Source organism: Xiphophorus maculatus, chromosome 23 (genome assembly GCF_002775205.1).
Source record: "Xiphophorus maculatus strain JP 163 A chromosome 23, X_maculatus-5.0-male, whole genome shotgun sequence".
NCBI lineage: Eukaryota > Metazoa > Chordata > Actinopteri > Cyprinodontiformes > Poeciliidae > Xiphophorus > Xiphophorus maculatus.
Genome location: NC_036465.1, coordinates 506323 through 532880, shown reverse-complemented (window position 1 = coordinate 532880; position 26558 = coordinate 506323). Strand labels below are relative to the sequence as shown.

At 47.6% G+C, this 26558-nt stretch overlaps 3 protein-coding genes across 4 annotated transcripts; 1 reads left to right on the top strand and 2 right to left on the bottom strand.

Moving 5' to 3' along the window:
• Positions 1–2537: 2537 nt before the first annotated feature.
• Positions 2538–12919, bottom strand: rest (RE1 silencing transcription factor). Its single transcript, XM_005812291.2, has 6 exons — positions 12025–12919; positions 9731–10007; positions 9112–9657; positions 8863–9023; positions 8700–8783; positions 2538–5271 (listed from the first exon to the last, which is right to left on the bottom strand). The coding sequence occupies exons 2-6, from the start codon at positions 9979–9981 to the stop codon at positions 3587–3589; spliced, it is 2727 nt and encodes a 908-aa protein (XP_005812348.1). The 5' UTR covers positions 9982–10007; positions 12025–12919; the 3' UTR covers positions 2538–3586.
• Positions 12920–13667: 748 nt separating this feature from the next.
• b4galt1 (beta-1,4-galactosyltransferase 1) lies at positions 13668–21567 on the top strand. The gene is made up of 6 exons (XM_005812290.2): positions 13668–14420; positions 15763–15998; positions 18579–18766; positions 20048–20170; positions 20255–20359; positions 20444–21567. The coding sequence occupies exons 1-6, from the start codon at positions 14099–14101 to the stop codon at positions 20571–20573; spliced, it is 1104 nt and encodes a 367-aa protein (XP_005812347.1). The 5' UTR covers positions 13668–14098; the 3' UTR covers positions 20574–21567.
• exosc3 (exosome component 3) lies at positions 20938–26175 on the bottom strand. 2 transcript variants are annotated; one of them, XM_023328603.1, is made up of 4 exons: positions 25742–26175; positions 23340–23489; positions 23056–23207; positions 20938–22949 (listed from the first exon to the last, which is right to left on the bottom strand). In XM_023328603.1, exons 1-4 carry the CDS (start codon positions 25895–25897, stop codon positions 22742–22744), a joined length of 666 nt encoding a protein of 221 aa, XP_023184371.1. In that variant the 5' UTR covers positions 25898–26175; the 3' UTR covers positions 20938–22741. The 2 variants fall into 2 exon arrangements, with proteins under 2 accessions (XP_023184371.1, XP_005812346.3); XM_005812289.3 differs by having other exon boundaries at positions 25673–25958.
• Between the last annotated feature and the right edge of the window lie 383 nt (positions 26176–26558).

Genomic DNA, 26558 nt, shown 5'->3' with positions numbered 1-26558 from the left:
CTGTAGGTTCTGCAGGTTCTTTAGGTTCTGTAGGTTCTTCAGGTTCTGTAGGTTCTTCAGGTTCTTTAGGTTCTGTAGGTTCTTCAGGTTATTTAGGTTCTTCAGGTTCTTTAGGTTCTTCAGGTTCTGCAGGTTCTGTAGGTTCTGCTTGTCTGTTTGTTTTGTCCTGATCTCACTGTTTACACAAACGACTCCATGTTTACAGGATGAATCTTCTGCTACCAGCAGATCAGATCCAATAAAGAATATTTTGGTTCCTGGATAATGAATGTTTTATGACCGAATGTAAGGCAGCAGTTTCTCTCTGAGCAGAAATAGTTTGAATGAACAGCAGGAGCAGCTGGAGGAGAAGAAACAGAAACAAAGGAGGAAATAAAACCCAGGAAAATTAAGTTGATTCTCTAAAGGCTGTTAATCTTAGAAAGATTATATCACAGTCAGAAAATGAGCCAAGACCCCAATAAAGAGCCTAAAGGTCTTAAGGTACAATATAATACTAACTTCAAATCTACTTATTAGGATAACAAAAATCAAATGAACTTATATATGTTTACTTAATAAAAATATAATAAGCCTGGTCCCAGATGTGTGGAAATCCTTGGAGCGTGGAGAGCAACCTGCAGCTCTGCTTCATCCTCTGAGGAACTAAATGTAGTTCGAACCGGAACCGAGCAGCTGAATGGCGCCCTCTGCTGGCGGAATGCGCGCGTGTCTCCGGGCCACATGAACACAACGGAAACCTGGCAGTGAAGAGTCGGAGCAGAAATGTCCAACAGTGACGTCATCAACGCGTTACTCTACTCTGACCCCTTGTAACGTGTAATGTAACGTGTTCCTATTTACAATCCAATAATCAGATTAAAGTTATGTATCCAAGTCACTGTGTGTTAATATTTGTAATGTTTTTAGTAAACACACATTGTTGCTTTCTTCTCTTTCCTTGGGGAGTTACGTTTGGTTTAACACCAGCGACAAACCATGGAGGCTAAAGAAAGATGCACATTTTCTAACTGATGGATTTTTCATTGAGTAATCAAATTACTTTTCAAAGTAACTATGCCGTCGCTGCTCATAAATTAACTAGAATATATATCATATGTGTGTTTATGTCTTATGATCTCAAGGTGGCAAACTGCCCAAAAAAACATCGTCTTCATTTCCTCTTGAACAAAATGGCTCCCGTCTTTAATCAGCATCATTCCAGGATGAACACTAAACTTTATGGTTTGCCTCACAACCAGCCAGATAAATACTCTGCTAGCACACAAGCTACCAGATTCTGATAGATTTTATTGGTCGAAATACATTTGATTATTGGTCAAAAATGCGTTGATATCAGTTGACTGGAAATTGACCTGATTCTGCCTCTTGTAAAGTAACAAACAGAGTAAATGGGTCTCAGCAGGTTTGAACTCAGTTCAGCAGTTTGACCAACAAAAACAAAGTCTCAAAATAAGTTTGGTTCTTCTTGAACAGCTCTCTACATCAGTGCAACAGTTTGGCCACAAACATAATTAAAATGATGCTTTTCAGCTCTAACAGCTCCTCTCTCATAACTCCGTCTCTCTGTCCAGACCTGCATTCAGCTTCATGTTTCACTTTCCAGTCAAACAGGAGCCACGGCTCTCAAAAGGCTGAAAAACACAAACTAAATGTTTTTCTCTCCTGTCATTTTCAGCCACAAACATTTCATTACAATATCTACAGTTCTGTTTGTGTCTCTGCCTCTCTGATGTTCCTGCATGGACTCATGTCTTGGATTGGCCGCAGAAAAGGGCCGGTAGCTCGTGGGACTGCTGGCTGAATCCGACGTACTGCAGTGATGCAAATGTTATGGTTGTTCAAAACCATGTATTTCAACTCCATTTCAAAGTTTTGTTCGAGCTTCGATAAAATAATCAGAATACTGAAATTGACCAATCTGTTTCATTCCTTGAGTGTCTGATGCGTATAATTAGCATCGAAGCGGAGCAGGACACTGCAAGAATGTTTTTGCAGATCTTCTTGGTTCCTTATTTACATATTTCTCAGAACGAAAGACAAGGTTCTGCTCAGAATCTGAATTAAGAACGTTCCAGAACAGAACACCGGGTCTTCTGCAGTAAAGCAGAATCACTTTTCACCTTCATGCTGCCTTCCAGTTGTGGTCGGAACTGGGAAACTCCGACGTCCCAGAAGGAAAAAAACAACTAGAACTAGAGGTTGGAGGGTGTCCGAACCTGGACTTCATCCGAGCCAACAGCACCTCCTGCTGACAGCTCAGTTCCTCTGCAGTCACCAGTTTAAACCTTAACTGGTTTGAACTGGTTTAAACTGGTGTCAAGTTTTAAACAGTCCAACCTCATCATCTGGATGAACTCAGGCTAACATGGATGTTATCCAGGCTTAGGACTGGTTCTAAACGCAGACTGGAGGCCTAAAACCTGGACATCACATCGTCCACCCTCCTTCAGATCCACAGAACCTGCTGACCCACCTGGCAGCTCAACGGTTGCAACCAAACATTTAATGGTTTATGTGCAGCTCACTGAGACGGGTCGGGTCGGGTCGGTATGAAATGTTTATTTAAAATAATGAGAGGACAGATTACAGCTAAAAAAACATAATTTGCATCCTGCTAACACCATGTCAGTCCATCAGAGGAACCGCGTCGGTCCATCAGAGGAACCGCGTCGGTCCATCAGGAACCGCGTCGATCCATCAGAGGAACCGCGTCGGTCCATCAGGAACCGCGTCGGTCCATCAGAGGAACCGCGTCGGTCCATCAGGAACCGCGTCGATCCATCAGAGGAACCGCGTCGGTCCATCAGGAACCGCGTCGATCCATCAGGAACCGCGTCGGTCCATCAGGAACCGCGTCGGTCCATCAGGAACCGCCTCGATCCATCAGGAACCGCCTCGATCCATCAGGAACCGCGTCGGTCCATCAGGAACCGCGTCGGTCCATCAGGAACCGCCTCGATCCATCAGGAACCGCGTCGGTCCATCAGAGGAACCGCGTCGGTCCATCAGAGGAACCGCGTCGGTCCATCAGGAACCGCGTCGGTCCGTAATGTCCTCCTTCAGCATTACTTTGAAGGATACGATTCAGTTCATTTCACTTCATGATAAAACAAAGAATCACTTTGGCCTCTGGACTAAATGGTCTATTGCACTGAGATATTTACACAGCTGGAAGCTTCTTCATCATCATCATCATCATCATTGTGAACCGCTAGTGGAACGTCAGACTGTCTTGTAAACTGGACCTTTGGACAGGAACCAGAACCTGTCAGAAGCAGCTGATTGTCTAAGGCACTGAATGACTTCACCATGAAACCAGTCAGTACCAACAGCACCAGCGGTCCGAAGTCCAGACCACTAGAACTGGCCCAGTAGTTCAGATCAGCGGAACCAACAGTCAGGAGTTCATACCAACAGAACCGGCAGTCAGAACTTCGGACCGTGGGCTCTGGAATATAACCGTATCAGACTCAAAGATATAAACATTCAGTTGACTTTAAGTTCTTTTGGACCAGAGCCTGAGCCAACAGAACCACTTCCGGTCCTGGCCCTCCATAGCCAGTCTGGTACCATGAAGACCTGCTCATCTTGGTGCAGCGTTGTCCATGTAGTACACATTGACCAGGTGGCGGTTCAGGTGGCGCCGGTACTGCGTCTCCAGGGGGAACGTGCGGTCGCAGAAGATGCACGTGTGGTTCTTGAGTTCGGTGGGTGTGGGGATCTCCTCAGTGGGCGTCTCCGGGTCGTTGGCCAGCTTTCCTGGAGCAGCACCCGTACCGTTGAGGCCAGAGTCATCACTGCCCTCTGAGGCACTGTCGCTGATGTCACTTCCTCCCTCGTGGCTGCTGTGGATCCCCTCGTCGTCCTCGCCGTCGGCCGGTCTGCCACGCTGGCCAGGAAGGAGCAGGCGAGGCGGCACCGACGGTTTGATGAAGATGGGATGGGAACCTTCCGTCTTCTCTGATGGTCTGCTGGGAGGACCATCAGGTTCTGGTTGGGTCAACCCATCTATGGAGAAAGCCATTTCACCATAACCAGCTGGCTGAACAGAACCTTTCATAGCCTCTAAGGACGGACTGGTTTCAGAGATCGATTCATCTGGTTTTGGACCAACTGCTGAGGTCTTCCTGGTGGAGGTCCTGGTCTTTCTCTGCTTGGATGGTGCCTCTCTGATAGTCTTTTCAGTCGGACTGGACTCGTTGGTACTATCCGAAGATGTTTTGGACAGCAGCTTCTTGGCAGCAGGAGCTTTCAGGCACTTTTTCTTGGAGGACTTTTGGGATAGATCCAGAATTTGTCCTGCTTTCCTTTTAGCGGGTTTTTCTTTGACCCACTTTCCTTTCTGACTCTTCTCAGGACTGATGGGTTTCTGTGTCTCAGTTTGTTCTGGAGTCTTTAAGGCTTCAGACTTTCTGGTTTTGCTGAGGCTTTTCTTGCTCTCCTTGTGGGAACTCACCTTCAAGTCTCTGTCTTTACATTTCTGCTGGTCAGAACTCTGTGGATCAGACTGGTCTTCCTGGGAAGCGGGTCCCACTGGTTGTTTTTCCTGGGATGCAGGTTCTTCTGGTTGGTCCTGGGAAACTGGTTTCCCAGTAAGAACTTTCCTCACCCGTCTCTTCACTTTGACATCAGTATTCCCAGCAGCAGTCTGGACTTCTTTACCGTCCCTGTTCTCCACAGGATTCTCCTTGACCTTCTTCTGCCTTGTTGAGACTTTCTTTTCCGCTTCCTTTGCCTTTACAGGTCTCTCCTTCTCAGACATGGAGTTGCGTTTCTTTGCAGTCTTGTCGGGAATCTCACTCAGCTGTGGCAGTTTGATGCTGGGTCTGCTGCTACTCCTGATGGACAGATTGATGGGGCTCGAGTCGTCTTCCTCGTCCACATCGTCCTCCATGGTGGGGGAGTCATCCAGCTTGGCTGCTTTTAACTCCGACTTGTCGTCTGCACCGTCCTGACCGGGTTTCTTCACTCGCAGCTTGACTTTGGACACATCCAGGTCCACGTTGCAGCCGGAGTGCCGGGACTTGATATGGTACTGCAGGTTGCACTTCTTGGAAGCGGCGTACTTGCAGAGCGGGCAGAGGAACTGCCGTGGGTTCAGGTGCAGCTCCACATGCTTCTTAAAGTTGCTGCGGTCGGCCGTCTTGTACTCACAGTAGGGGCAGGACAGAGGCTTGGGACCGTTGTGGACCTGGCGGGCGTGACGGGTCACTTCGTGCTGATTGGCTGCCAGGTAGCTGCAGCTCTCACACTTGAAGGGACGTTCACCTGCAGAGGGGAGGAGATGTTAGAGAGCCAAAGCCGGGGGTCCGTAGAGGAGTTCATGCAGCAGGTCAGGCTGGGTCTAACACAGGGGTCTCAAACTCCAGGCCTCGAGGGCTGCAGTCCTGCAGTTTTTAGATGAGCCACAGGTACAAAACACTGGAATGAAATGACTTAATGACCTCCTCCTTGTGTAGATCAGTTCTCCAGAGCCTTAATGACCTAATTATTCTATTCAGGTGGTGCAGCAGAGGCACATCTAAAAGTTGCAGGACTGCAGCCCTCGAGGACTGGAGTTTGAGACCCCTGGTCTAACAGATCCGTAGCACACTGGCTCTGCTAGCCAACCAGGTTTTGATCAGCCCAGACTGGACACTGGTGCAGAACTTCCCCTGGACATCCTGCAGAGATCCATCACACTCACTTCCTGCTCTTAGATATTGCTAACCTACAGAGAACTGAAACAGGTTCACTCATGCAGGAGTTCATGTTCAGAACACACACAACCTTGTACTTCCATCCAACTGAGGACTTTGCATTGACTTTCATTCATTGTACAGTCATGGCCAAAAGTATTGAGAATGACACAAATATTATATTTTCACATGATCTGCTGCCCTCTGGTTTTCATGTGTGTATGTCAGATGATGTCATAACATACAGAAATACAATTGCAATCATATTATGAGTAACAAAAGCTTTTAATGACAGTTAGAATGAGTTAATGCAGCAAGTCAATATTTGCAGTGTTGACCCCTCTTCTTCAGGACCTCTGCAATTCTCCCTGGCATGCTCTCAATCAATTTCTGGACCAAGTCCTGACTGATAGCAGTCCATTCTTGCACAATCAATGCTTGCATTTTGTCAGAATTCCTAGGTTTTCGTTTGTCCACCCGTCTCTTGATGATTGACCACAAGTTTTCAATGGCATTAAGATCAGGGGAGTTTCCAGGCCATGGACCCAAAATCTCTATGTTTTGTTCCCTGAGCCAGTTAAATATCACCTTTGCTTTATGGCAAGGTGCTCCATCATGCTGGAAAAGGCATTGTTCATCACCAAACTGCTCTTGGACGGTTGGGAGAAGTTGCTCTCGGAGGACATTCTGGTACCATTCTTTATTCATGGCTGTGTTTTTAGGTAAGACTGTGAGAGAGCCGACTCCCTTGGCTGAGAAGCAACCCCACACATGAATGGTTTCAGGATGCTTTACAGTTGGCATGAGACAAGACTGGTGGTAGCGCTCACCTCGTCTTCTCCGAACAAGCTGTTTTCCAGATGTCCCAAACAATCGGAAAGGGGATTCATCAGAGAAAATGACTTTACCCCAGTCCTCAGCAGTCCACTCCCTGTACCTTTTGCAGAATATCAGTCTGTCCCTGATGTTTTTCATGGAGAGAAGTGGCTTCTTTGCTGCCCTCCTGGAGACCAGGCCTTGCTCCAAGAGTCTCCGCCTCACAGTGTGTGCAGATGCACTCACACCTGCCTGCTGCCATTCCTGAGCAAGCTCTGCACTGCTGGTAGCCCGATCCAGCAGCTGAAACACTTTTAAGAGACGGTCCTGGCGCTTGCTGGTCTTTCTTGGGCGCCCTGGAGCCTTTTTGGCAACAATGGAACCTCTCTTTGAAGTTCTTGATGATGCGATAGATTGTTCACTGAGGTGCAATCTTTCTAGCTGCGATTCTCTTTCCTGTTAGGCCATTTTTGTGCAGTGCAATGATGACTGCACGTGTTTCTTTCGAGGTAACCATGGTTCATAGAAGGGAAACAATGACGCCAAGCACCAGCCTCTTTTTAAAGTGTCCAGTGGTGTCATTCTTACTTAATCATGACAGATTGATCTCCAGCCCTGTCCTCATCACCACCCACACCTGTGTTAATGGAGCAATCACTGAAACAATGTTAGCTGGTCCTTTTAAGGCAGGGCTGCAATGAAGTTGAAATGTGTTTTGGGGGATAAAGTTCATTTTCTAGGCAAATATTGACTTTGCAATTAATTGCTGTTACGCTGATCACTCTTTATAACATTCTGGAGTATATGCAAATTTCCGTTATAAAAACTGAAGCAGTAGACTTTGTAAATATTAACATTTGAATCATTCTCAAAACATTTGGCCATGACTGTAGTTACCCATACATTTTCCTTAACTATGACTAGTCTATTGCTAACCAAACGCAACTCGCACCAAACCTCTAAACTACCTGGCAGAGCTCAGAGTAAAAAGTGAAATCCAGGAAAAGATCCACGTTTTCTAAATGACCTCAATTTGAGGGTAAAATGGTGACAGTGGTCCTCTGTATGCAGCATAAACAAGCGCGCACACACACACACACACACACACAGATCAGATTAGTTACCGTGTTAATCCATCAGGGCAGCTTCAGTGAGAACAAACAAATCAACAGTTAGTAGCAGAAAGACCATCAAACCCACCGTCATCCTGAATGGCTCCAGACTGGATCCCTGTACTGGTCCTACTGGTTCTACTGGTGTTCCTAGATGTTTCTGTTTCAGTGCTACATCTAAAACCAGGGGTCTCCAACCAGCGACTTACTGCCAGAAGTCTTAAACTGGCTGTTCAGAAACTCCTGGTACCAGTCAACCCACGGGCCAGTACCGGCAGGGTCCCTGCTGTTTGGGGACCGTCGTTTTAAGGGGGACCCAACATTTGGTTGTAACAACAGACTTTTCCTGAGAAACATTTACTTCAGAAGTAAATCCAATAGTAAAAAAACTGTAGGATGTTGAGTTTTTGTAAATTTAAATTAAATATCACACAGGTACCGCCATGTTGCTTAAGCTCTTGGCAATGCGTTAGCACCTACCAACGGCGTTAGCACCTACCAATGACTTTACTCATGCTAAAGCTGTTAGCTCTAGTTCATGTAGTAAACAGCAATTCACAAGCCGATGATGTTAGCTTGTTTCAGCAAAGGTCTCATGTATAACTTTGAGGCAGTTTGTCTCCATCTAAATGTTTAGTGGCCCTCACCAGCCTCCAACAACTGAACTTCTTGTGTTTATAGAGCTGCGTCTAGCAGAACCTACTCAAATTATCGGCCCAGAATGCATTGCATAGGTGGAAAAATTGGGGCTTCAGTAGGTCAAAACCATAGTAAAGATGTACAATTTATTCGTATCACAAACGTCTTTTGTTTAAATAGAACAACTGCACCATATTTAAACAAACATGTTCAACTATGGATCCCTATAAAGTCCTTTGGACACAGAGTGAGGAGTTCTGGGCCTGTACCTGGAGAGAAGGTGGAGCTAAATGTCTTCAACTGAAGGACACAACGACCAGAAGAGCTACTTGTTAAAACTGAAAACATTAGAAGAAGAAGCTGAGGTTCATTCGGGGGAGGGGTCAACTCTACTCAAACAGGACTGATTCAGGAGCCAATCAGCACCTGTCCCCTTCTGTCCCAAACTCACCTGAGTGAGTCCTCATATGGCGGGTCAGGTGAGTCTTCTGGGAGCTTGAGTAGTCGCAGTAAAGACACTGGAATGGACGCACACCTGTTCAGAGAAACGCAGTCTTCACATGACCCACCTGAGACAGGGACAAGATCGGAACAGACCAGGGACAGGACGGTACCTGTGTGGGTCCGAATGTGTTGGATGTAGTTGCTCTTGCGGTCAGAGAAGTAGGAACACTGGCTGCAGGTGTGCAGTTTGCTGGGGAAGTGATTCCTCAGGTGCTTCCTCCAGTGGTACTGACTGACCGTGGTGTAGGCGCACAGTGTGCACTTAAACACCCTGCAGACACACAGGTACAGGTACACGCTCAGGGGACTCAGACAAACACCCACAGGTGTGACCTTCAGGGCAGGTTTGGTGTTCCTACCTGTGGTCGTCACCCTCCTTGCTGTGGTGCTTCAGGTGAGCGATGTAGTGGTCGTAGCGGTTGGTGTTGTAGCCGCAGCGCTCGCACCTGATCAGCCCTTTGGCGTCTACGCCGGCGGCCGCGTCCTCGCCGCTGGGCTCCGCCTCTCCGCCATGCTCCGCCTCCCTGCCTGGCAAAGCCTCTCGTGACTCTGCCTCCTTGGCTTTGCTCTTGCTCCGTCCCTCCACCTGGTGCACCACCATCATCTTGTTGATGCTGTGCGTGCTCAGGTGCTCTACAAACTCCTGCTCGTTCTGGCCCTGGAAGTGGCATGGCTTGCAGCAGAACGGTTTCTTCTTCTGGGTGCCGTCCGCCAGCCCTTTGACCCCAGGTTGTGGTGAAATGGTGGAAGGGCGGGGCTTAATGGAGGGGGGCTGTTTCTCAGTGGGGGGGTTCTCCTCATCCTCTCTGCTGCCGCCGATGGTGACGGTCTGGGCGGCTGGGTTCGGGGACTCTGGGTACTCCACGATGCACACCTCGCGGTGGTTCTGGTTGTCGTAGCTGTACCTGCACACAAACCAGGTGAGTTAGAGACAGGTAATGTGCTAGGAGCAGGAAATGACCCTCATCGACTCCTGACCTGATGACGCCCTCGTCTTCACTGTCAGAGTAGCCGCATCCCACCGTCTTCAGCTCCATCATCTCCTTCTCGTCAGCCATGCTGCCGCCGTCGCCGCCCTCCGCCGCCGTCACCGCTGCCACGTTAGCCAGCATCACCAGCTGAGGGGCGGGCAGCGTGTTCCGGGGCAGGTCGCTGAGGCCCGGCCCGTCCTCCGCCAGAGAGACGCCCACAGGATACATCCCAGCTGAGAACATGGTCTGAGTCGCCATGACGACCGGGCTCCACCCACAGGAAGCTGCAGAGACCAGACGGTGAGGGTCGATCGGCAGAACTTTACGGTTCTGAAGGCTCACCGGGTTTCAGCGCCAAGGCTGAAGGAAACGGTGAGACAGTCAGAAACGTTCAGAGCTTCTGTCACAACCAGGAGAGCTGCTCCACTCAGTAAACGTCCTGATGGAGGATGTGACGGTCAAACGCAGCTCCACAACAACTTATTGAGATAAATGACAATATCGTCATTTTGAGACAATTTTCCACTAATATAATGCAAGTATTTCCTCACAAAGGTCAATAAAACCAAAATTTCTAAAGCGCTCTTACAGCTGCGGTATGTAACTACTATAAAATCTTTTTTTTTATATATATATATATATATTTGTGGGCAGCATAATATGAGACAGTCTGTGAAAAAACTTCTCCCAGTACGACCTAAACACAAGCAATCAGTCAGGAGGTGGGTCTTAGCGCTGTCAATCATGCTTGTATGCGCACCACTCATCTCTCTTCCTTTGCTCTCTGTGAATGCTAAGTCTAGTTAGTTAGTACATGAGACTGACTGGCAGCACTAAGCCCCTCCTCCTGGCTCTGATTGGTGGTTTTTGGTGCATTTCTTCAGACATAGCACCTCAGGAAGGAGGATGTCCATCTTTTCACAGATTATCTGTCCCATAACAAACTGTAACAACATGGTGATAGTAATATTAATATCTAAAAAGCAATTTTTTAATATAAAAATTACATACTGCAGCCTTAACACTGCAAATGGAAAACATTTTAAATATCCAAAAGATATTTAAAACGATAAAGTTGAAATAAAACCTGCAAACAATCAAAAACAGTAAATAAAATTGATTATGAAGTTTCTCTAAACAAAAAATATTATTTATTGGTTTCAGACGGGAAAAACGGCCAAGCTGCTAGTTATTAAAAAGTAAACGCAGTGACCGACCCATCGGGTGATGGGATCTAAGGCCGTCGGCCATTTTGAAGCAGCACCACAGTCAGCGCCTCAGAGAACTTCAGGGGTGGAAAGGAAAAGTTCTGTTCAATCCGCAGGAAGTTCTAGTACAACGAGCTAAAGTTTGGACCTGCAAAGCCACATCTGGTATAATTTATTTTAATCTCACAAACATCCAAACCCAAACAGAACAGAGCTTTCAAACAGAACTTTTCATCCGGTTCTGAAGTCGGTGTCTGATTCTCAGCTGTAGTAAAGGGCCGTTCCACTGTTTTTAGAGAAATTGGACCACACAGAATAAGTTCTGATTCATATTCAGGAACGGTTCTGATCCGGACAGGGTGATCGGAGTTCCTACCATGACCTTTAACCTTCATTCTGTAAAAAATAAAGAACATAAGGAGGTGACATCAGTTCCTTTTGGGTTGATCTCCTCAGATTGAAGTTCTGGAAACTGGGGGACCCAGATAGGGATGAAAGGTTCCGAAAGTTTTATATATGAATCTTTTAAAGAAGTTGTCAAAAAAACCAATTTATTTTTATTCTATTTCGCCGTTCCAACCAAATGCGATAAGAACCAGTTTTAAACCCCCACCAGGCTAACTGGACTGGATCAGAACACAAACTTTAAAGGTTCTGCACAAAATGATCCGGGAAAACTCGGACTTTTATGGAATTAAAACGTTTTTCTTTCGGAGCCACATTGTGGACCTGGTTCTGATTTAAGGCGGTCCATGTTGAGCTGCTACGATTCACACGCTAACTTCTGGTCACACACTTTCCCTGAGTTCGGGACCCAGAACCGAACTTCCCCCAGGTTCTGATCCAAGTGTTGTGGAGTTGTGGAGTCGCGGTCCGGGTCAGGCTCCGAGCCTCGGAGCCTGACCCGGACCTGGCCCGGGACGGAGTGTTAGCCATGGTCCTGATCAGCCCCCGGACAGCGCCTCTGTGCTCCACCTCACCGCCTCCATTTTCCCCGAACTGCTCTAACTTTCTCCGGCTGTAAACCAGCACAGCCACGGAACCGAACCGCTCCCGGGCCCGCAAGCCCTCCGACACACTCCCTGCTCCTCACCTCCGAACTTCCAGAGACTTTCCTGGAGACTTTCCTGTTCTTGGAAGGTTTTCCTTCGACGGTCAGCGCTGTTAGAAAACTAGGCAGAAGTTTCCGCACATTCCTCTACAGTGACGTAGGGTCCTGACGTCAACGCGTAGCTCCGCAGGTTTGTAGTTTTCTGTGAAAATGTGCGAGTTTCATACTACAAAACAAGATGGAGGAAGAACCATCAGACTGACTGAGACTGGTTCTGGTTCTGGTTCTGCTCAGGTTGAAAAGCTCAAAGCCGTGATTATGATTAAACCTGACCTGGAAAAGGTTTTGGATGGGTTCTGGTTGAGGTTCAGAACAGGTCTGGAACAATTTTACTACAATTTGTTTTTATTTTTTAAACGGATGAAAAACTTCAGAACCAGTGAGTGAAAAACTGAGTGCAACTCCTAATCCATTAGCCAGTAGAACCTCCTTCAGTTTCTGTCTGACACCATCAGTCACTCACTGGGGGTTCTGCTCATTCCTCTGAAAAGCGCATCAGGACTTTGACTAGGCCATTCTGATGTAGATCTGTTGCTGGGTTCAGGATCATGGTTCTGTTGATGACCTAGGATGACCCGAGCTTCAGCTGATGGAAAGATGAACAGTTTGGATATCAGAGGAGATCCTGCTCCACATCAAGCCCATATCACCAACCCTCCACCACCGTGCTTAGAAGCTGCATATGATGCCTTTGACCTTTGACCTACTAAGGGAGAACAGTCTCTAGCCTCATACCTCCTCCATCACTGCTGATCCTCCCATCCCGATGAGGACCAGAGTCCTCCAGACCAGGAGAAGCTGGTTCTGAACTGGACCTGGCAGAACCAGAACCAGAAGGCGGTACTTTCTTCGTTGTTACCTGAATCTGCCTTCAGCTGATGTTAATGGTGAGCTACTGTAAATCACTTTACATTGCAGGTACTTCCTGCTGGTGTTCTACAGGAAGTGAGGTGATGACGTCATCATGCAGCACTGATATACTTCCGTCAGAACTATCTGACCTGATAATTTCCTCTTGCTGATAATCACTGATCAGTTATTAACTTTATGGGTTCATGTTGACACACTGCAGGTTGAATGACACAGGCCACACCCCTTCCGGAGCTCAGACTCTCACCGGAAGTGGTTTCTGATTCTTTTCAAAACATTATTCAGTTCAATTTAATCCCACAGAGGGATTAAATTAAATTGAATTTCAGTTCAATTTAATCCCAAAGCTTTTTCTAAATGCTGATGGTTGAAAGGATCTCCTGTAGAGGCCTGTGTTACAGCCAAACTGGAAACGCTTCTGACCTAAGACACAAATGAAGAGGATGATCAAGCTTTTCTGTAATAAAAAACATTTAGTGTTTTTCTGTTCATCTTTTGTATTTAGAACAACAGCAGATAGAAACTTTGACCTGGTTTCATTTTTGGTTTTAATTTAGCCCACTTTGTCTTATTATTTAGTTTGATTTATTTATGGTGGATTTCCTTTGGTGTTTTTTTGTACAGAAACACAACTTTGGAGTTTTATTGAATCTTTTGATAACGTTTGGTTAAAGTCTTTGCAGCGATTGTTCATCTGTTGAACATTTGACTTTTCTGTCCTTTCCTTTGGTCCAATTTTTATTTTGAAAAGCAGACCGGAAGTGTGAAGCATGATTTCGTCATTCGGATCCTTGGAGTCGTCACACAGACTCCAGTAAAGTTTATCTCGGTTGTTCCTATCCACTCTCAGCGTTTTGGACCGAGTTCGGAGCGGAACTCGGTACCGTTTCTGGCTCTCTCAGATTGTTGGTGTCCCAGAGGTTTTCAACGGAACTTTGGACCGAAGCCTGGCGGTTTCTGAACCGTTCTTCCGACCTTTGGACACGAACAGCAGAAAGCTAACAGCTAGCTGGGCTCCAAAATTTCATCGACTTTCTGCTCGTGTTCTGGTTCTGGGTTCTTCCTGGGTTTCTGTCCCAACTCTGCTGAAATACCTGGAGTTGTGTCCCAGATAGAGGAAGATGGAATGTGAGAGCAGATAGCGGCGAAGCAGAACCCTTTCTGGACCCGGAACCGACCCGTCAAGATGGCCACAGATTTCAGCCTGATCCACCGAACCTGCAAGTTGGTGGTTCTGCTCTGCTTCCTCCACATCTCCGTCACCTTCTTCTTCTACGTCCGAACCCTGGACATCCGGTTCTCCTTCGTCCAGAACCAGCAGTCCCACTCCAATCTGACCCGGCTCAGACACGGCTTGGTCCCGGCCAGCAGCTCCGGAACCGAACCGAAAGAGACCGCGACCCGGAGGGGGCAGGAGGTGGAGCGGCAGCCGACCGAACCGGGTCAGAACACGACAGAGGAACCGATGAAACCGCTGGAGAAATGTCCAGAAACATCCCCTCTGCTGGGTGAGTCCGGTTCGGCCAGGGTTTAGAAGCCTATCTGGACCGGAACCATCTGGATAGTATCAGATGATTCCGGTCCACATGGTTTGTACCAAAAGTTTGCTATTGCTGTCAGGATGACAAATGATCCAACAAGTCCGAGTCCGAACCGAATGTTCTGAGACGCATCAAAACTGTTTCTGGTTCTGGTACGGGTCGGGTCGTGGATCCATCCATGTGTATCAATAACATCCACTTGGATGATGTTATATGATCATAATCATCTGAGGAGCCTCAGAGATCCGCCTCTAGGTTCTGAACTGGTGAAGTTCAGACCCGTAGTGGAACCAGAACCAGAACCCAAAGCAGGTTCTGGTTCTGTGTGTGTGGTCCAGGTGGAAGTGGACTCACTATTCTACCTGGTGTGAGGAGGTCACTAGAGGTCACCAGAGGTCATGTGATCTCCAGGAGAAACTCTCCCAGGTGAGCTGGGGGCGGTTCCGTCTCCTAGACAACGGTGTGGCTCAGGTGATTGGTCCAGATGGAGTTCTCCCAGGTTCCAGTAAAGAGCCTGAAGAGGCTGATGATGTCATAGCTTCCTGAAGTTCTGCTGGAGCTTCAGTCACGTGGCTGGGTTGCCATGGAAACCGGGAGAAACCTGGAGCTTTGTGGAACCTGTCGGCTAAAGGAGCGTTAGTCTAAGCTCAAATGATATTATGCAACAAAATGGAGGATTTGTTGGAGATGGGAGGCCAACATGTTTGGGAAGGTTTATTTTTGAATCAAAGTCGTTTACAAATTGTATAATTTTATCTGTCAAATTATCTATTAATAATCTGAGTCTTGTAAAGTCCAGCACATTGTGTCTCTACATTATTATTATTAAGAACTCTGCAGAGCTGGCTGCTCTGCTAGAGGTCCTCAGTGTGATTTTAACAGATATGGACTGAGCTGGGCCGGATTCTGGTACCAGAGCTGGTTTTACTGGTCCGTTTGGGACGGAAACATCTGAGATCATGTTGGTCATTAATCATCATCAGTTCTACAGAACCGAGCTGAAGATGGAGAATAACAAACACTGAAACCAGGCCGCGCTCCGATTGGTCTATTGAGCGTCACCATTTAATCTGAGTTAACAGTGTTGCCTTCAGAGTCTCAGACAGCGTGGGAACTTAGAGTTATTTCTGGATGTAAATGTGTCTGAAACATCACAGCTTCAGTTTCAGCTCTGAGTTAAATCCAGAACCTAAACGTATCTGCCGGGTTCTGCTGTGATCTCAGCTGCAGCTTCCTGTTGCGTCTCCTCCCGGCAGGGGGTCAGAGGTCGAGCAGCTGCAGTGTGTTGATGCTGTGTCTCCGCCCCCAGTGGGCCCCCTCAGGGTGGAGTTCAACATCCCAGTTAGCCTGGAGCAGATCAAGAGGGACAACCCCAACATCCTTCCCGGCGGCCGGTTCCGACCCAAGGACTGCGTGGCGCTGCAGAAGGTCGCCGTCATCATCCCGTTCCGTAAGCGAGACGAACACCTCAAGTTCTGGCTCTACTACCTTCACCCGGTTCTGCAGAGGCAGCAGCTCGACTACGGAGTCTACGTCATCAACCAGGTGGGTCCAACAAAACCACACTGATCCAAACAGAACCATACAGAACCTCTGACTGGATTAAACCTGGATTTACCTGCAGAGAGGTGAAAATGTATCAGCCTGGTAAAATCAGTCAGTGGTGTTTTCAGAGGAATCCACACACAGCAGGGCAGGGGCGGGGCTTGTATGCAGGTAACGGTGACATCACCTACCTGGAGCGTTCAGGGAGCTGAGCGCTCTGGGCTGCATGTTTTCCTCCAGGTGAACAAGCAGAGCTCGTTTACCTGTTCCATAGTTCACAGGTGATCTGTGGGCGGGGCTTGTCCACAGGTGATCTAGGTTATTCAGCAGCTCAGTGGAGCTCAGGACTCTGCATGCATCATGTTCACTCAGTCTGAAGCAGAAATGAAACAGTAACCATGGTAACCAGGTGTTCACTCTGCTGCTGCTTTGACTCACTGTGTTCTTCTTCTGCTGCTTCCTCTCCTTCGCCCTCCTCAGTTTTAGCTCCTCCCCCTTCACCTGCCCCTCCCCTCTCTTTGCATGTCAGGCCTTTCTGACCAATGGCTGTGGTTGTGGAGCTGCTGAGACCCGCCTCCTCTTGGTCTTGGCCAATAGCAGCGGGTGTTGCTAAGTGGTCGCTACGGTAATTCAGCTTTCTTCTTCTTCTCTGGTTTCTGTCTGCTGCCTGTTTCTGTTTCTGCCACCTGAACTCACCTGACAGGTAAACAACAAACTGAACAGGTTCAGGTCTGACGGGTTACCTGTCCAGGTGAGACAGTGGGAGCTTTGTACTAACCCTTTTTCATCTGCTAACAGGAAGTGGTCATGTGACATCACAGGAAGTTGATGTTTTTAAATGTTTTAGCTCAGTTCAGTCTGAAGGCTTTATAAACATGTTACTGCATGACACAGCTGAGGGGTTGCCACGGTAACCCAGTTAACTGACGGGATCAAAAGCATCAGTAGCTCAACATGTAGAACCCGGTCAGAACCTGGGCTGCCACCAGGAACATGTAAAGAACATACAGAACCAATTTCCCTTCACTCGTCCCAACCAGCTGGACGAAAACAAGACTCCTCGCACGGACACGCCCCCAAAAGGACACGCCCCCACAAGGACACGCCCTCACAAGGACACGCCCCCCAGTCAAACGGAAATAAATCCTTCAGGCGGACATATTGATGAAACATTGCTAACAAGCGTTGCATGTGCTGTGGGCTGTAACCGTTTGGGGGCGAGGCTTCTGTGGGAGTGGCAGGTTAATTCAGAATGCATCAGAAAAAATAAATTTACCGTATTTTCCGCACTATAAGGCGCACCACATTATAAGGCGCACCTTCAATGAATGGCCTATTTTAAAACTTTGTTCATATATAAGGCGCACCGCATTATAAGGCGCATAGAATAGGCGCTACAGTAGAGGCTGGGGTTACGTTATGCATCCACTAGATGGAGCTGCGCTAAAGGGAATGTCAACAAAACAGTCAGAGAGGTCAGTCAAACTTTATTAATAGATTACAAACCAGTGTTCTGACAACTCCGTTCATTCCCAAAATGAACAGCTGTTGCTTCCTCCACTTCCGCTATAACCACTGATTGGTTCATGTTAAATTCTCTGCTGCTGCTCTGTTCCTGTGTTCTACTGCGTCACTGATCGCCTGGAGCTTAAACTCTGCGTCTCTTAATAGGAGCCATTTTGGGGTCTTTACACAAAACCCAGCATGTTTCTTCTTCTACGGGGGAAAATGAAGTCGGCGGCTGCTTACCGTAGATGTGAGACCTGTTGTGGCTCAATATTGGTCCATATATAAGGCACAATGGGTTATAAGGCGCACTGTCGGCTTTTGAGAAAATTGAAGGTTTTTAGGTGCGTCTTATGGTGCGGAAAATACGGTAACTTTAAAAAACGGACAGCTCTGGATGTCAAACACTTGAAGGAAAAAAAGTGTTTAAACAGATTTAAAGTCTTCATCAGTTGGAACCTTTGACCCAAAACAAACCAGAAGGTTCTGAACATCACCGGACGTCAGGCAGTTTGCTGAAGATCTCAGGAAGTTAAACACTAAACGCTGCTTCATCTTGGTTTCTTCTGATTCTGGGAACACTGGGTCAGCAGCAGACCCGACATGGATCTGCATAGAACTTTTGGCTTATTTAGAGCTTTATGGGCCAACAGCAGAACTTTCAAATCTATTCTTTGACAACTAGGAAACCAGAGCAGTGAACGAAGACCCGGTTCTGATTCGTTTCCCAGCAGGCTCTTGGTCAGGATGAAGGCACCAGGTTGCTAGGCTAGGTTAGCTTCCTGCTAACATAAAGACGAGGTCCAGTTGGATCAGGAAACCCGGTTCTGGCTGCAGATTCCGGCCTTTGTGCTTTGGGGATAAATATGACTGACTGGTCTCACATATTTGGCCCAGTTCTGATCCGGGTCGGCTGGCCCGGTCCGAAGGTTCTGAAGAACCTTTGAGATCGACTGGCAAATCCAGCTAAACCAGTCGTGACCTGACCAGAACCCAGTGAAACCAGTCCAGTTCTGTCTGTTCTGCTGTGCGGTAGCACCTCTCCTGACCTGTGTGTGTGGGCGTGTGTGTCAGGACGGAGACGAGGTCTTCAACCGGGCCAAGCTGCTGAACGTGGGCTACATGGAGGCTCTGAAGGAGTACGACTACGACTGCTTCGTCTTCAGCGATGTGGACCTGATCCCCATGGACGACCGCAACACCTACAGGTGCTTCAGCCAGCCCAGACACCTGTCTGTGTCCATGGACAAGTTCGGCTTCAGGTGAGCGCTGCTACTGGTTGTAATCGGGTCGTCGACCCGCTCCGGTTCTGGAACTTCACAGCCGTTCAGATCTGTTAGTGGACTCAACCATTAGCATTAGCATTCTAACCCCTCAGGTTGGACGTTTTTCATACCGCCATTTTTAAAGATGTCTGCCATTTTTGAGCCTTTTAAACCAATTATTGTCTTAAAATTTTCCTCATCTTCATGAGTTGGATGAACTTTATGTCTCATCCTGTTCTTGAAACTTTAAAGTGATAAAATGCAGCAGAATCAGAGGATTTTACTGTTAGCGAATCTCAGACCAGGAAGGAGAACAGACAGTCGACTCAATGGTTAGCATTAGCATAGCAAATTTTTTAAATGTGTAGTGTTATCATAGCTAAGATTGTTTAGCGAATTAGTGGTTACTGTACCTAACCAACAGTGAGGACCTCCCATCAGAGCAGAGTCTGCAGTCCAGAGCGTGGCCTGCAGGGGGCAGTAAGCAGCCTGGCCTCCCTGTGGTGAGCATCCTGTGATGTTGGGCTGGAAGCAGCAAAGAGTCAAACAGATGATCTGGATCAGAACCAATGAGGATATGAACTAGTTCTCGCTGAGAATCTTTAGATGTGTGAACTGATTCAGTTGTAACATGAACTGAAGTGAGTTCTGGAGAAGACTCCACTTCCTGCAGAGGTCCAGTCTCCTCTCGTTCTCCAGTCTGGTTCTCCAGTCTGGCTCAGGGTGTTTCCGGGTCTGGACAGAGTTCTTCTGGACCGTCAGAGGTTCTGTTGATCTGCTGTCGTTCAGAAAATGAACTGTGATCACAACCTGGGAACCGTCCAGACCAGAATGACTGGAGGTCAGCGGCTGTCAGGAGGAACAGGAAGTGCTGACAGAGACGCCACAGAGGAAGAGATGGTCCCTGAGTCAACACCATGTGTCCAGGCTTTAACTTCCTGTTTCCTGTTTACTACAGTCCACACACACGCACACACAGCTGCAGATTCCGGTTAGAGAGCAATTGCGTCTGCTCTACTGATCTGTAGTCATTGTAGTTATCTCTGTCACCATGGTAACCACCCCTTACCTGTTTCTTGTCACCGGCTGAGCTGTGGAGTAGGGCGGGTTTCCTGCTGTTAGAAACAGAGCGGGTCGGACAGAACCGCGGCCGCTCAGCATGCTGGAGTTTTGGCTCGGAGTGAAGCATCTCTTCATTAAGGGATCTCAGAAACAATAAGCTGCTTCAGTCTGGTTCTGGGCAGATGCTAGCGCCCTCTGACCTCCGTTCTCCTGCAGGTTGCCCTACAATCAGTACTTTGGGGGCGTTTCGTCGATGAGCAAAGAGCAGTACCTGAAGATCAACGGCTTCCCCAACAACTACTGGGGCTGGGGCGGCGAGGATGATGACATCTACAACAGGTAGGCTCACCTGAGGCGCTGTGGTACCAGAGTAGAGAACCAGACTCTACTCTGGTACCACAGCGCTACCGGTTCTGCTTCCAGGCTGGCCTCCAAAGGGATGAGCATCTCCAGAGCCAGCGGAGAGGTGGGGAAGTGCCGCATGATCCGACACAACCGGGACAAGAAGAACGAGCCCAACCCGCAAAGGTAGCGCCCCCTGCTGGTTTTGGTTCTCTGGGAACTGGCCTTTCTGCGATTCTGTGCTCACGGTTCTGCTGGTTCCGGTTGCAGGTTCGACCGGATCGCCCACACCCGCGAGACGATGCACAAAGACGGGATCAACTCTCTGACCTACAGCCTGGTCCGGGTGGAGAAGCTGGACCTGTTCACCAAGATCACAGTGGATGTGGGGAAGCCCTGAGTGGGCCGGAACCGGACCGGGAGCTGGGACTGGAACCGGGCCCATGCGCCGCCTCTGACACTTGAAGCTTTAAATTGTGGTTCTGGTTCTGTTGGACTGGGCCTGCTGTACTCATCTCGTTGTTGCACAAACAGACTGAATGTTATTTTTTTTCTGCCTTGAGAAATATTCTGATTGGTCGAATGGAGCCAATCAAACGCTGCTGCAGCACATCGTTAAAAAGGCTCTTATTTTGAAAATCTGACATGGGGGAGGGGGGGTGTTCTGGTTATGTTGTTAGCTTTTCATCCAATCAGATGAGAGCTCAGTGATCCAGCTCCTCTCTGATTGGATTATTCTAGGGCGGGGCTAAAAGCTGACGATCTGATTGGTCAGCTTCTCTGACAGAACAGTTCTGTTGGACCCAGGAGGTTCTGCTTGGTGACGAGAGGCTGAAAGTTCTGGTTCAGAACCAGCCGAACCAGAACCTGAAGCGGGTACCAAAGAACCGAGTTCTGGAGGTTGTCACCGGGCTCTGCTCTTCGCTCTGGAACCAAACAGAACCAGACCTGGTTTCATTTGGACCAAGCGTTCTGGGAGAACCTGGAAACTGTGACTGGACCGGACCGAACCTGACCGGACCGAACCTCTCAAATTGGATCTGGTTCCGGTTTTTATTAGAATAACTCAGATTATATTCAGAACCCAGTCCAAACTCCAGGCGGATGTGTGATAGATAGTCAGATCTCATCTGGACCAGAACTGGGTCCATTTTTTCAGTGTGTGATTAGCAGATCTGATGATTATTGATTGATTTAGAATGAGGCTCCTTCCTGCAGCTGTTGGTACCAAAGAGCTTATCGATCATGTGGACCGGACCGGGTCGTCCGATCGATCAGTGTGAATGTGTCTCTGCTTCTCCTTCCTGTCTGCAGACCAAACTGTGTGGAACAATCACCTGTAATGTGCCTTAAACTGGGTCAGAACCAGAATGTTGATTAAAAAATCAAAGTGAGTCCTGAGCATTTCTCATTCCTCAGCAGAGACCAGCAGGGGGCGACAGTCACAGCAACTGGACTGGTTCTGGGTACGGAGGCTCGGAACCGATGAAATATATGAACAGCCTGAATAACAAACAATATTTAATATTAAAAAGGATTAAAAGGAATGTATTTCAGGTTAGTTCAATAACTAATATTTAAATACACAATATAAGAATTATTTTTACAGTTTTTTTTCCATGTCTTCTGTTAACATTTTTCTGTCTCCTGTTACCTTATGCATTTATGCCTCATTATGCAAATGAGGGGCGGGGTTTAAGGGCGTCACCTTTTGCTTATTGGTTGGTTTAACGCTAGATATGGAAAACCAAAACTGACATAATTAAAAACAAAAGCAGTTAATAAAGCCACTTAAAATGCACCAATTCCAAAGAGGAACTTTAACTCGTTTTATAAATTACTGGGTTTTTTTTAGTTCCAGGAAACTTGGTAAATATAAGTTTTGCTATTAACATTTTAATTTTTGCTTTTACTCAGATTTATCTCTATTTTCTTCCCATAAGTCTTTATTTTGATGCTTTATCCATTTTCTGTTTCCAAAACTGATAAAAAAGCAGAAATACAGAAATAATTGGTGCATTAATATGCATTGATTTATTAATTTGGGTTTTTATAAATTTCTGATTTTTATTTTTAATTATGTCAGTTTTGGTACAGGTTCTGTTGGTCCGGAACTGGACCCGTTTCCCCTGCTGGTACAGTTGGGTCTGGTTCTGAGCGGTTTCCAGAACCGGGTCAACATCTTCACTGCAGCTCATTTTCATTATTAATTTGATCCGTTAGCGTCGAGAACTGAACCACTGAAGTTTACAGATAAAAATAAATCTATTTATTAGAAATATTCACCGATTTAAAAACAAACCAGCCTGGGTTCTTACAGCTGCTGGTCTCCGTGGTAACGGGTCATGTGACCAGAACCGGGTTGTGTGACCGGCTCAGATCCGAACTGGGTCCAGAACTTTAGCTGCAGGTATTTTTCTCTGTCGCCATGGAGACGAGTCACATGGTTCTGATCCAAACATGATGCGGGTCAGCTCTTCCTGTGATCAAAGAACCCGATCTGAACAAAACCTTTTAGAACCAGTAAGTGGCCCAGCAGGGCTGTGATTGGCTGCCGCTCTGAGTCAATCAGAACGCCCCCTGCTGGAGGCGCCGGAACAGCTGCTGACGCTGCGGCGCCGTCATGGCGTCGCAGCTCTGCAGCAGGTTGGCCAGAACCAGAGTCTGCTGGACGGCGCCGGCCCGGACCCAGACCCGGCCGTTCATCCCCACCGCCAGCTCGCAGGGGAACAGCTGCTCCAGGTCGGCCCGGAGGTCACTGCGGGGCGCCAGGAGCCTGCAGAGAGCAGAGCACGAGTCAGCGGGACCAGAACCAGAACGCACAGCTTCTTAAGACTGCTGAGTGACTCGTCAGAACCGGGCCGGCTACTCAGGTGAGTTACCTTCGGACCAGGCCCAGAGACACCTTGATGAGCAGCCCTCCGGTTCCGAACACGCCCATCCCGTTGGCCCGGCCCGACCCGTCAATGCAGACCAGCTCCGGTTCCATGTCCTTATTGGCCACAACCAACTGGGCCAACAGCAGATCGCCCACCTGGCAGGGGAGAGAGAGGGAGGTTCAATCCAGCGAAACGGATCCGGCTCTGTTTGTTTCTGTAGCAACAGTTAGAAACCACCAGCAGAGGAAAACTCCCAGAACCTACGACCTTTGACCTGGACGTCTCACCTGGATGTTGGGTCGGTTCCGCTTGGTGGCGCCCTCAAAGGCAAGGTAGGACAGAGACGCCACCTCACTTCCACCTATGTCCACCTTGAAAACATCGCCGGACTTCACCGTGACGATGCCGATCACCGTCTCTCCTTTAGCTGGGACATACTGAGGACAGAACAGGGACCGAGTGAGGACAGGACGGGGACATACTCACGACTGGACGGGGACATACTGAGGACAGAACAGGGACCGAGTGAGGACAGGACGGGGACAGAGTGAGGACAGGACGGGGACATACTCACGACTGGACGGGGACATACTGAGGACAGAATGGGGACAGAGTGAGGACAGGGACCGAGTGAGGACAGGACGGGGACAGAGTGAGGACAGGACGGGGACATACTAAGGACAGAACAGGGACCGAGTGAGGACAGGACGGGGACAGAGTGTGGACAGGACGGGGACAGAGTGGGGACAGAGTGAGGACAGGACGGGGACATACTGAGGACAGAATGGGGACAGAGTGAGGACAGGACGGGGACAGAGTGAGGACAGAACGGGGACAGAGTGAGGACAGGGACATACTAAGGACCAAGTGAGGACAGAATGTGGACATACTGAGGTCAGGACGGGGACAGAGTGAGGACCGAGTGAGGACATACTGAGGACAGGACGAGGACCGAGTGAGGACAGGACGGGGACAGAGTGAGGACAGGACGGGGACATACTGAGGACAGGACGGGGACAGAGTGAGGACAGGACGGGGACAGAGTGAGGACAGGACGGGGACATACTGAGGACAGGACGGGGACAGAGTGAGGACAGAATGGGGACATACTGAGGACAGGACGGGGACAGAGTGAGGACAGGACAGGGACAGAGTGAGGACAGGACGGGGACATACTGAGGACAGGACGGGGACAGAGTGAGGACAGGACGGGGACAGAGTGAGGACAGAATGGGGACATACTGAGGACAGGACGGGGACAGAGTGAGGACAGGACAGGGACAGAGTGAGGACAGGGACATACTAAGGACAGAGTGTGGACAGGATGGGGACAGAGTGAGGACAGGACGGGGACATACTGAGGACAGGACGAGGACCGAGTGAGGACAGGACGGAGACAGAGTGAGTAAGGACTCGTTCTGTTCCACAGGGTGAGTTAACACAATGCCAGCTTGGTAAGACAGCTATGTCCATCAACCTGGGTGGGGTCAAAGGTCATCCCCAGACCTTCTGAGAAAAATATGATGCTCAAGACGGTAAAAAAAAAAGATTCAAATTGAAATGAAAGTATCAAAAAAAATTTTTATTAAAGATGCAAAATTTTACTGACATTAAAGACAATAAAAATGAAATGATTATGGTACGATATATTTAAAAATGATACATTTTAACAGTAAAAATGAAACTAAAACTTTTTTTAAATTATTTTTAAAATTCATTTAAAAAAATTTAATTGAGTAAATGCTACAATAAAATAAAAATAATTAATTATAAATAAAGAAACTGTTTAAAAAAATAACAGAATTCTGAGAGCAGAGCAGAGAGATTTTTTTAGCCTGTCAAGTATCATGTTTATCAGTGATACTTATTTTGTATAAACGTGAAACTTTATGTCCAGAAAGTGGCGGTATTATGCTAGGCTAGTACAGTGGCTAACAGGAATGGGTCGAGTTTCCTTTCATGTTTGGTCTAAAACATGGAGAAACTGATGCTGCTTCGAACTGTGGTTGGTACCAGCAGGATCCTCAACAGAACCGGACTGCACAGAAGGAAACGTCAGTCCGGTCCTCTGGCTGTGGCGGCGATCCGAACTGACTCTGGATCAGGCGGTTATAACGGAGGCTCAGATGTATTTGCTGAACATTTTCTGTTCAGATTTTTATTGAACAATACAATAGATGAATAACGGTAAAGGCTGTTCGTAGCCAAGCAACTGAAATCAAAACTAGATCCTGTTAAGTATTCTTCAAAATAAAATACTTCCTCTCTCCAAAACAAATCATTCTTTGCACTTATGTTTCACCTCACCTTTTTGTAATTATGTACGATCAAGTTAAATTCGGTGAATAATAATAACCATGTAAATTATACTTAACATATAAGTGTTAAGAAATAATCTGTTCTGCTTTAAAAACAAACATACACTTCAAGACTATTCTACGCCAACCTGAGACCAAATTGCTCAGTTTCAATCAGAACTCGGTTTTATTTCTATCTGATTTTACCTTCAAAATGATTTATTTCTTTACGTTAAAGTCTCAGAATAACCCCGAATAGTTTCTGTACTTCTGATGAGTCAGGACAATAATTCGGCTGTAGGTTCGGAGCGGACCGGCCTCACCCTCCTCTGTTGGGACTCGATCCAGAACTTATTGGGCTCCTTGTGTCTCAGCACGCCGCTCCGGCTCACCAGCAGACGGTCGCCACTCCGCCGCAGCCCCGGCCCGGCCACCAGCCGCTCTGACTTCCCGCTGTCCGTCAAAGGGAGGGTGTCTTTGGGGCCACAGCAGAACTCATCTCCGGGAAGCAAAATCTCCCCGACCCGCTCCTTCAGAACCAAGAACATCCTCACAGAGCTCCGCGCAGCTTAGCAGGAAATGCCACGGAAACCCGAAGAGCAGCCGCAGCGCCCTCTACCGCTCCGGAGGAACATGACTGGGCATGAGCAGCTGATATTAGTCAGCTCCGGAATCTAAACATGTCGTTTCGAGATCATTAAAATAAGGGAGAAATAAAAGTAAATAACCTACAATAGCTTAGTTGTGACTGTTTAACAACCGTAATCAATGAAGATTTTTTTAAAAAAGAAAGAAAAACAAAGGACTACTATTATATGCAACAGCGCCCCCTTCTATTTCTGAATGCAATGATACCGTTTCCAAATAGGTGTGACGTCAGGCTGGTCCCGCCCCTTCCTGTTTTCAGCATGAATGAGTCAGGATGAACTGGTTCGGCTACTCATTCATGTAATTATCAAACAATATCAAATGTAATATTTTACTGTTTTTACATGAATTAATTTGAATCCTAAAGTTTAATGCAAAACATGGAAAATGATGAACGTTTTCTTCTTCCCAAACTTGACTTCAAATAAAGAGTTTACTGGTGAGGAAACCAAAGACTCTTTAGGGCCCCCTGCTGGCCTGGAGGCCTGAGGCCGGCTGTGATTGTCAGCGCTCACCTGAATCTTATTATATATTATTATTACAATTATCAGAACCAGGAAT

What these genes read in the sequence shown, in the direction of transcription:
- exosc3 (XM_005812289.3), bottom strand. Translation starts at nt 25,897, where the DNA reads ATGTTCTTGGTTCTGAAGGAGCGGGTCGGGGAGATTTTGCTTCCCGGA. An exon ending in GGAACCGACCCAACATCCAG is followed by an intron (nt 23,208 to 23,339) that starts GTGAGACGTCCA and finishes CTCCCCTGCCAG; the next exon opens with GTGGGCGATCTGCTGTTGGC. An exon ending in TCTCTGGGCCTGGTCCGAAG is followed by an intron (nt 22,950 to 23,055) that starts GTAACTCACCTG and finishes TGCTCTCTGCAG; the next exon opens with GCTCCTGGCGCCCCGCAGTG.
- rest (XM_005812291.2), bottom strand. Translation starts at nt 9,981, where the DNA reads ATGGCGACTCAGACCATGTTCTCAGCTGGGATGTATCCTGTGGGCGTC. An exon ending in ACACATTCGGACCCACACAG is followed by an intron (nt 8,784 to 8,862) that starts GTACCGTCCTGT and finishes TTCTCTGAACAG; the next exon opens with GTGTGCGTCCATTCCAGTGT. An exon ending in CCATATGAGGACTCACTCAG is followed by an intron (nt 5,272 to 8,699) that starts GTGAGTTTGGGA and finishes TCCCCTCTGCAG; the next exon opens with GTGAACGTCCCTTCAAGTGT.
- b4galt1 (XM_005812290.2), top strand. Translation starts at nt 14,099, where the DNA reads ATGGCCACAGATTTCAGCCTGATCCACCGAACCTGCAAGTTGGTGGTT. An exon ending in GAGTCTACGTCATCAACCAG is followed by an intron (nt 15,999 to 18,578) that starts GTGGGTCCAACA and finishes CGTGTGTGTCAG; the next exon opens with GACGGAGACGAGGTCTTCAA. An exon ending in ATGGACAAGTTCGGCTTCAG is followed by an intron (nt 18,767 to 20,047) that starts GTGAGCGCTGCT and finishes GTTCTCCTGCAG; the next exon opens with GTTGCCCTACAATCAGTACT.